The following is a 10,328-nucleotide window of genomic DNA, read 5'->3' as shown; positions in this document are numbered from 1 at the left end:
GGATTTTTTTTTTTCAGTTTAATTTAACACTAGGCTATCAGTAGAAAAAATATAAGAGTAAAATCATTAAAGTTGTATTTGTTCAAAAGCCTCATTGTTGAGTCAGATGTGATTGCAACCAGCAGAGGTCACTCTTGTAATATGTGACCCTGGACCACAAACCCTGTCATAAGGGTCAATTTTTCTGAATAAATAAGCTTTCCATTGATGTATGGTTTGTTAGGATCAGACAATATTTGGCTTATATACAACTATTTGAAAATCTGGAATCTGAGGGTGCAAAAAAATCTAAATACTGAGAAAATCTCCTTTAACGTTGTCCAAATGAAGTTCTTAGCAATGCATATTACTAATCAGAAATTAAGTTTTGATATATTTACAGTAGGAAATTTACAAAATATCTTCATGGAACATGATCTTTACTTAATATCCTAATGATTTTTGGCATAAAAGAAAAATCAATAATTTTGACCCATACAATGTATCTTTGGCTATTGCTACAAATATACCCCAGCGACTTAAGACTGGTTTTGTGGTCCAGGGTCACATATGTCTTAGGTTAGGACGTCATTGGGACTATAAAACCTTAAATCAGGGCTGTCCAAACTCGGTCCTGGAGGGCCGGTGTCCTGCAGAGTTTAGCTCCAACTTGCCTCAGCACCTGCATGCAAGTTTCTAGTTTTGCTTCTAGTATGCCTAGTAAGATTAGCTGCTTCAGGTGTGTTTAATTAGGGTTGGAGCTAAACTCTGCAGGACACCGGCCGTCCAGGACCGAGTTTGGACAGCCCTGCCTTAAACTGTTTGTACTACTAAATGTAGGCATCATCTGTGCATCATAAATTCAAATTTTTTTCCAATATGTCAAATAAATTATTCAACAACAATTTTGAAAGAGACTTTTATTATTTTATCATTAATGCATATAAAATGACCCACATAAATCAAACGTAAGATAAAATGCTTTTTCTTCACCTGATTAAACTTCATATTACTTAAACAGTATAATCACACAGATAGACAACACATGTTAGAAATAAGGTCTATATTCTAGGAAAATGAGCTTCACAATTTTCAAAACTTCTTTAAATATTTGTATAGAATTCTTTGCAGCTTTTTAATATTTTTGTAAATTTGTAAAAAATACTTTATATAAACATTATTTGGTATACCATAGATTAAAACCTTCAGTTTAAATACACTAACTGTAATCAGCTTCACCATAAACTGGCTTTCATTAAAAACAAAAACAAAAAAAACATGCTTATTTTTTGACTCATTATCTAAAAATCTGGTAATAATGCCTTCATATCCCCTGTCCAGTTCAACCATTTACAACTGACAAATAGTAATAGCAGACTCATACCACACCCAGAAGCCAGGATATACCGGCTCACTGAAAGAGGCTTTAAACTGATGAATAAGTGACATAGACTCAGACACGTTGTAGAACGAAAGAGTGCCTCCTGCACAGTCCAGAAACACCCCGATACGGGAAGAGTAGGGTGCGTTAATCTCAACCTGGTCTTTGTTGTGTCGAGCTGAGTAGCTGGAGTCAGAGCAGAAGAGACTCCAGGATTTGCGGTTGTAGCCAATACGAGCTGAGTCTCCGTAACCTGTTCTCTTGATGCCTTTAAAAGCCACACCAATGGAGGTTCCCTCTCCGCTCCACTCCACCTCCCAGTAGTAGGCACCTTCTGAAAGGGCCTCTTTACACAAGACCTGGGGCAGGCAGTCAAATCTCTGGTTGCTGTCGTTGTAAGACTGAGGGTCTCTCTTTAGTGCTGCTTTCCTGTTTTTTCGGGAGAGGTAGAGCTGTCTGTATGCCGTGTTGGGGTCCAGAGTTAGCTGGCAGGCATCTTGAAAATAAACAAGATAGACAAGAGCTGATCAGGATTGGTGAATTAAAGCTTGTGAATGTGTGAAGTTATGAAGACACTGAATCTCTGCCCACTTTGCATGCAAGTATCTTGATCCATGTACATATACGCTGCATTTTGGTGCTTTAAAAGCTTTTTTTCTTTCTTTGAGACCACATGAAGTAAGTCCCACAATTGATTTTGTATGAATCAAAATGCCGATGGCCATGGGTCAAGTTAAGACACTCAAGACCACGTTTTATAGGTATTTTGTTAATTAAAAAAATTTAAATCAAGAGTTAAAGGCCACATAAATCATGTTAGCAGTGTCTACAGATCAACCATGCCACATTTGTAGTGTAAGGTTTATTAAAAGAAACAAAAAATAATGCATATGACTAGATGGACATTGCATGTTTATTTTAGGCTATGCTAGGATAGGATTCCTGATCTGGGAACAGTTTTCTCCAAATATGAACAGATTGGAGCAAATCTGATCCCAGATGAGCATTCATGATGTAAGGTGCAACATGCATGTGGATAAATCACCTGCCTAGTGGTTGAGTCTGCACATTGGCTCTCAGAGCTGGTTGGACATTTGGAGGTGCTTTCTGCCAGAGGTGCGTGAACGTCTCTCATCTAGAGGGCCGAGAGTGTCGATACACATTTAAGACACCCTATATATTATTCTATATTCTCTCAAACAACCTAACTTAGCATAATTATTAGTTGTCTTCTGACTTACACCAGAAGTTTCAGGTCTGTAAGATGTTTTGAAAGAAGTCTCTTATGCGTATCATTTATTTGATCAAAAATACAGTAAAAACAGCAATATTGTGATATATTATTACAAATTAAAATAACTGTTTTAAACTATTTAAAAAATGTAACTTATTCCTGATGACAAAGCTGAATAATTAGCAGCCATTACTTCAATCTTCAGTGTCACATGATCCTTCATAAATCATAGTAATATACTGATTTGATGCTCAACAAACATTTATCATTAGAAAATTGTATTATTATTATTAGGTTGAAAATAATAACATTGTGGAAACCATGATCCATTTTTTTTAAGATCCTTGGTTAATAGAATGCTTTAAACAAACAGCATTTATTTGAAATAGAAGTCTTTTCTAACATTTTAATTGTCTTTACTGTCACTTTTGATCAGTTTAATGTATCCTTGCTGAAAAAAAGCATTAAAATCTGTAAAAAAAAAATTAAATAAATTAAATCTCTTTGACACCAAAATTTTGAACGGTAGTGCATATAGTGTGTTTTTGTCCTCTAAAAGACCACGCTGCTCTTAGAGGAGAAGACGAAAAGTTTGAGGGATGGCAGTTATCATTATTCACCCATACACCCACTCACTAAGCAGTCTACGCCTGTTCCTACAATATGCTTGGACACAAATTCAGTATGTAAGGAATGATGTTAGACTACTCCCACTAAAGTTTGACATTTAACAGGATGAATGCCAGCATGTTTTCTTATCACTTTCTGCAAGCTTCCAAAACATATAAAAATTGATATACTATTTTAATTAATCATCAGCAGAGGTGAAAATTCTGCTGACCTTGAACTTTATGTCCTGTGCATTTTATCTCTACAACAACACCCGCTGGAATTGGGCAAAAAGAACATTCTTGTATGAAAACAAACTTACACTGGAGGAACTCGTCCCTTGTCCGGGGAGTGTTGCTGGGACTCTTGTACATGTCAACTTCATCAGCTAGAGACACAATAAAGAGAGGTTTTAAGCATGCAATTGTGTCAAACTTTAATCTGACCTTTCATAGCAAACAGATTATGTTACTGACAAAAAGAAAGGACCATTAGGTACTTTCTGGATAGTACTTTAGGTACTTTCATGTTAGAGGTGAGAATATACACTACCGCTCAAAAGGTATATTCAGCAAGGATGCATTAAATTGATCAAATGTTACAGTAAAGACTTTCTACTCATTGAGGAATACTAAAAAAATGCATCAGAGTTCACACAATAATATAATCTATCTGTATGGAACAAGTAATGAATATTACTGTTTTACTGTATTTTTTATCAAATAAATGCAGCCCTGGTGAGCAAGAAATCTTACAGACCCCAGACTTCTGAATGGTAGTGTATGTTTAACTGAAGGCCAAAATAAAACATCCACGACGTGTGTGCTGTTCATAGAAGAGATCAGCTAATAAATATGTATTTTAATGTAATGTTGGTCTTAAGATCATTGCTTAGCAACAGGCCAACAATTTCTTGGAGCACGGCACTGGCTTTTGACAAATACCATTCCAAAATTCCAGCTATTTTGCACAAAGCAAACAGCAGGGCAGCTAGAGTTTCCCATTTTCATTAACTTACACTTCGTAGACCTTTTCTTCTTACGGTCATCCAGCTGGCAGAATGGCATTTTGTTCACTGGAAGAGAATTGAGAGTTATGAAGGAAGTCAGTTTAATGGTGAAGACGAACCACATTAAACAAGAGGGGAGCATGATTTATTTATTCATATAGAAGAAAAAGAGCATTTCAAAATGGGTATGAGACAGTGGCTTATAAAACAAGATTGTATCAGTCATACTAGACCTTACCTGTCTTTGCCACCTTGACAAGTTCTTCATTGCTGAACTCATTTAGATGTTGTTTCATCTCAGAGACGGTTTTGGAAACAGCGCCAAAGGAGAAGTAAGGGTTCACAGTAACAGAGGGCAGCTCCTCGGCATCAGTCTGGGCAATCAGCATATGGTAACTCTGTGATAAAAAAACACCAATTCTTAGTCAAATTTTTTTTCCACAATAGATTAACTGCACACTTCTGACATAATGATGGCTCTAGAGGAACGAAAAATATTTACACAGTATTTCATCACCTGTGAAATAGTAGAAAAACTCAAATAAAAACAAAATCGTTTTACTTGCACGCAATACATCCTGTGTGGAGTGACACTAAAGTCAAGCCACGTGATGTTCTTTGCACTGCTTGTGCTCAGTGGATGTGTATTTTGTGCAGTACACTGTTTCTCAGTCACCTGGATGAAATGGATGTGGTCCTCAGTGCGGGAGAGTTGTGTCAGCTCATTGTCTCTCCTCTTCAGGTCAGCAATTTCATGGCCCAGACGCTCCATGTGGCCTTCAGCAGTGTTAAGTGCAGCCTTCTTATTGGTCGAGATGAGTTTGGTCATTTCCTGTTGCATTCTTTCAATGGAATGAAGCATGTCACCAAACATCTTTTCACTGTCCTGCAAAGCCCGTTGTGCTGAACTCTGAAAGAACAATTGTAATCAGTAATCTATTTCTAATTCTGCTTCATTTTCTTTCTTGGAAATTCATAACTTTTTATGTTTTATACACGCATCTATTTACAAAACATTCCTGCTTCTTTCCGAGTAAGAATGAGTCACACCAGAGCAGACATATTGCCTACCAGAGAATTAATGTTGATCTTGTATTATTATCTCATATAATTTATTATTGTTTTATTATTACATGACATATTTAACATCCAGACATACCTTGAGTGCTTCCACAGCCTGTTTTAACTCTTCCATTTGCTTCACTCTGTCATGGATCTTTTCCTGGATCTCAGCTTGGGTGGCGCCCAAGCGTTGCTATGAACAATTAAAAACAACAAATTCATGACAAAGGAATGTTGTAAGTACAGCATCCTTCCACACCGCAACCACTTCCACATGACAATACAGTCACTTTTGGATACAATTTTTAAAGCATATTCATTAATTTCTTTATCACTTCTATCATTACTATGTAAACTGAAAGTTTGCTATAATGCAAGTTATTGGGCAACAATGTACAAATTAACAATTGTGTGTTACTGTTAATAATGAAACTCTTCCTCACCAATACTATAGCTTAGATCATTTTCTCATCTTCTGGATGACCACTCACTGGCCATGTTTCTTTTAGAGGGGTTGGCTACTCTTATACTCAATCTAGCATATCCAGCATACTGAGAATGTCATTTTTTGCATATATAGGTGCACTGTTGCATACAGGAGGTGAAAGGTTGTTACTTCTGCTGGTCATTATCACCATTTAATCTGTTGCCATAACAGATTCACCAGTGTAATATTTCCATTGGTAAAAATATGATCACAATTCCACTTTTGTAGTCTTACCTGCATTTCCGCCCTTTCCTGTTCAGCGGACACCATGTCGTGGCCCTTATGCTCTTTCACCGTACACAACACACAGATACACATCTGATCCGTCTGGCAATAAAGCTCCAGACCTTTCTGGTGCTGTGGGCAGATCTGACGATCAAGGTGTCCGATCTCATCGACCAACTTGTGTCGTTTGAAGGTGGATGATTCGTAATGGGGCTTCAAGTGCTTCTCGCAGTAGGAAGCAAGACACATCAGACAAGACTTGACAGCCTTGAGCTTCTTCCCGATGCAAATGTCACATCCAACATCCTGAGGTCCCGCATAGTTGTAGTCAGGAGCCGAAGGGGCCGGTGGGAATGAGTCAGAGTTTCTAAGTGATGAAGATGAATGGCGTGAGGACTGAAGGCGGCGTGGATTGGGCCTCTTGTTGTAGGTTACCCTGCACTGGGGACACAGGTACTGTCCAGTGTGCTCGGCATGATCCCAGTAGGTCTTGATACAGACAGAGCAGAAAACGTGTCCGCATGGGATAGAAACAGGGTCCCTGAGATCTTCCTTGCAGAGGTAACAGAGGTCCTGTTCAAGCGACATGGTTAAATCCCCAAAGATCTCCCAAAAGGAAACTTGCGTTTGTGTGCGAGACAGGAAAAGTGAGTCTAAAGTGCCACCACAGCATGTTATATAGAGTAAACAGGGAGGGAAGCTAAACTGGTTATGCAGAAACCAGTAAATGAATGGGGGAGTGGCTGAGGCACAGGTGAGGACAGCGATTGAGAGAAAGAAAAAACATGTATCATCATATGTCAATGGAAATTAGAACAGTGAAATATATGATCTCAGGGCATAAAATTGTTTCAAGAGTTGCAGGACTCTAGAAAAAGCACTCTTGCATCACGTATGCACTTGCGTTTCTTTTCCCTTTAATAAAAAAGCTTGTCTTGTGACTACTACGTCTGGTGGCAAGTCATGATCTCATCGTTAGAGTGTTTCTGAAGGGTGTTAGGGGCTGCATGCTGGCAGACAGCTCAATGTTGGGTATAGTGCTCCTGCGTAGGAGCTGCCATGATGGATAAGTGCTTGGAGACCAAGTATATTTTGACCTTTGGCACACGCCATCAAAGCTGGCGGGTAATTTATTTGGAGGGAGGATGAGTGTACTTTGGATATTTTTCCTCCTAGAAAGACTTTTGAGTTAGAAGAAAGTATGTTTTATATTAAGAGCCCTTTAACATCCAGATATCTGAACTGTGCATCTAAGTCGTGTGAGAGCGAGATGACTGGAACATGAAGAGAGCTGTTACACTGTCGATTTAACCACAGACATTGGGTACAGGGTGAAATTGCTATGATACATGGCCAAATTCAACTGAAGTGAGTCTCTGTATGCAGATATAAAGAGACAAATGCAATTTTGAATATATATTGCAATAATTTGATTTGCAATCGATCAGGTTAAGGCTGGTTAAACCACTGAACTCATATCATCTCAGTAAAAACAAATGATCTAACATCTACTCAAAATTTCACAAATGTTTAAAAAAAAAATGTAAGTAGTTGAAACACTTCTTTTCACATTTACTATTACTGGACCCAATATGAGACAATGTATAAGCCGACATTTAATATTTTATTCCAACTGAAAAAGTGACTAACATGCACAAACACACTTTCTGTTATGTTATTTTAATTGTTAGCCTATGTTTTTGTATGTTTTCTTTTAAATCGGAAGCTGAACACGACACAAGGTGGAGTTGAGGGTGATTCTAAAAATAATTCTGAACAAGAAATTTGATTAACAAAATAAACACATGCAGAAAATTTTACTTTCCTGTACAGGGAAGGTTGTATCAGTAGATTAAAAACAAACTAAATTTGTACATTATATAAAAGTTTGAGATAGAATTGCAATTAAATTATGAAATATTCTTTGGGAGCAAACATAACAGTGTGCCGCAACACACACACACACACACACACACACACATTCACACTGAGTTACAGATGTTAAAGCAAAACATTTTACAACCATTCCTAGTCTGGCAGTGAAAACCAACAACAATTTCAAATGGTTATGATTGTTAACCACAGAATAAAAATGCAAAAAAGTGAGCACATTTTTAAATTTACAGCAGCAACTTTAACTGAAACACCAGCTGCTGTGTCTTCCAGCAATGCCAGACCCATTTTCCTAAGAAAAGGCGTTTATTCCTGTTGCTCAAAGACGATGGAAATAAGTGTTTGTTTTAGATTAGCCTCTCTCATCTCTCTAGAGCATACATCCTCTGTATGGCACAGTCCACAAAGCTCCAGGAATCTCTGTTGCAAAACAGGAAGTGGAAGTGAGTTTGCAGTGGGTCACATTCAGTGTGGTAAAAAGCTAATTAGAACGTTTCTACTGGGACTGCAAATCCACTCCCATGTTCCTCACTAAATCTGAGTCATTCCTTTTAATTGACCAATGCTGATTGGTTTTGTTTTTAAGACATTATTTTACACTAACTATGTGTTGTTTTTGTTATAAAAATTGTACAAAATTGGATAATATCCCAAATCAAGTACTCAAATGGACGTTTAATGTATACCCATCTCAAACTAATGCTCAAGATTTCTATTACTTAAGATGGTTGTCAGCTTGTAAGTTTCAACTGCGAAAGTAAAAATGTTGGCACCCAGACATGATAAGTGAGATAACAGCAAGTCAAGAGAGGCCTGCAAAGGTGAAAGTTTCCACTGTTGGGAGAGAATATCCAGACTTCAGCAGGACATGTGGCCAGACAGTGCAGGAGAGTCTGCAGCCAATCTAATGACGTGTCCAACTCTGGATCATCTATGTCAATGGTCATATTGTGGTATTAAGTCATACTTCTAAAGGTGCTCAGCTCAAAATAGCTGATCGACTGATAATTGTAACTTTATGACAGAGATCATTTGCAGTCTTAAAATAAAACTTGGAACAATAGTTATGATAGGTCACTTCAAGAACAGTATTTGTGTTTTTCCATGCAATGTTATAATCACATTAGTTAAAAATACTTTAAAAAATCCTGAAAGGCTTTTCTAATATAAAATTAGTAACACAAAACAAAAAATATCCAACAAAACCCTAAACAGTATGTAGTGTGGTCAGTGGACACTGCACTGCATGTAGAGTATTTATGATCTGGGCTTTCCTGATCGCTCTAACAGAAACTACCTATCATGCTACAGTGACACATTTGTAAAGAAATATGTAGACGTAAGTGTATCGCAATAATAGTGACTGACAATTTATCTTTTGTCTCTCATTTGTAGAGAAAGAGCTGCACGTTCAGCCAACTCAGACTGTATTTCACAAACCTTTTGTACATCAGCATAGAGATAACAATTTTACAGCAAGCAAAAGAAGAAAAGCAATATTTCGGCTTTAGACATCATTTCAGTCATCGTGCGCTAATATACAATCACTTACTCAGACATTCTCTGAATCAAGCAAAGGCAAATTTATAAGTGTCAACAGTGAACTCACATGAAGCTAAATTACTATTGCTTTTAATACAGAGAATGCACTATTGAAGCTCCCTGCATGCTTTCCTTTGAGTGCTGGTCTTTCTTTGTGCTTTTTGAGAATTTAATTCTGCACAGCCTGGTTAATTTTATTTGGCAATACGCCAGGTGAGCAGCCAAACACACACATCCAGTTCTCTCTGCCTTTCAGCCAAGACTCACAAAGGTGTCCATTGTTCATAGGAAGCACTTGTAAATACCTTGTTTCCACGCACTCCATCCACTGACCAATCAGATGGACAGAGGCAACCCCTTGGTTTTTACAATAACATCACGCACCTATGAACCCTCACTCTCTGGACTTACTCTGTCACCCTCCAACGGGCACACATCCCTTAATCAGGTAGTTTAATGAAACTTGTCCTTTGCCCCTTAATATACACAAGGAAACACGAAACCTCTGGCAGGCTTAGTTAAGTATGCAGCTCCTTCAATAGGAAAAAGTTCCCTCGTGAACCAACGTGAACTCGGATGGGTCAGCATGAGGGTGTGGAGAACAATAAAGGTTGTGTTAAAGGAACTGATTTCTTTTGTACGGTTTACACCATTTCCTCTCTAAGAACTATGCAGACCATGAGAACAATATGAGGGCCGACAGTCCATGAATAGGCCAGTTCCTTCATTTTAAAATCATTACTTCATGCTGCAGCTGGAGAAAACCACAAAAACTTATGTCAGATCTGCAATTAGGGGCCTAAACTAGTATGCTAGCTTTTTGAGTTAATGAGTAATCACAGCTTATACCTTGCACTGTAACTTCTGGAATCTATTCAACTCTGGGAAAAGGGGAAGAGAAACTAGC

The 10,328-nt window shown here is 37.8% G+C and overlaps 1 protein-coding gene across 3 annotated transcripts; it reads right to left on the bottom strand.

The window, feature by feature from the left end:
• Window positions 1-887: 887 nt before the first annotated feature.
• On the bottom strand, window positions 888-6,629 carry ftr83 (finTRIM family, member 83). Of its 3 annotated transcripts, none has more exons than XM_079416520.1 (8): window positions 5,996-6,629; window positions 5,372-5,467; window positions 4,889-5,122; window positions 4,451-4,610; window positions 4,222-4,278; window positions 3,526-3,591; window positions 2,406-2,495; window positions 888-1,856 (listed from the first exon to the last, which is right to left on the bottom strand). In XM_079416520.1, exons 1-7 carry the CDS (start codon window positions 6,572-6,574, stop codon window positions 2,437-2,439), a joined length of 1,251 nt encoding a protein of 416 aa, XP_079272646.1. In that variant the 5' UTR covers window positions 6,575-6,629; the 3' UTR covers window positions 888-1,856; window positions 2,406-2,436. The 3 variants fall into 3 exon arrangements, with proteins under 3 accessions (XP_079272646.1, XP_079272647.1, XP_079272645.1); XM_079416521.1 differs by having other exon boundaries at window positions 889-1,856; window positions 2,410-2,495; XM_079416519.1 differs by lacking the exon at window positions 2,406-2,495 and having other exon boundaries at window positions 889-1,856.
• Window positions 6,630-10,328: the final 3,699 nt, after the last annotated feature.

The sequence above is a fragment of the Barbus barbus genome (genome assembly GCF_936440315.1).
Source record: "Barbus barbus genome assembly, chromosome: 5".
Classification (NCBI taxonomy): Eukaryota; Metazoa; Chordata; class Actinopteri; order Cypriniformes; family Cyprinidae; genus Barbus; species Barbus barbus.
This window is presented reverse-complemented; position numbering and strand designations above follow the sequence as displayed.

What these genes read in the sequence shown, in the direction of transcription:
- ftr83 (XM_079416519.1), bottom strand. Translation starts at nt 6,574, where the DNA reads ATGTCGCTTGAACAGGACCTCTGTTACCTCTGCAAGGAAGATCTCAGG. An exon ending in AGGAAAGGGCGGAAATGCAG is followed by an intron (nt 5,468 to 5,995) that starts GTAAGACTACAA and finishes AATTGTTCATAG; the next exon opens with CAACGCTTGGGCGCCACCCA. An exon ending in AGGCTGTGGAAGCACTCAAG is followed by an intron (nt 5,123 to 5,371) that starts GTATGTCTGGAT and finishes TTGTTCTTTCAG; the next exon opens with AGTTCAGCACAACGGGCTTT.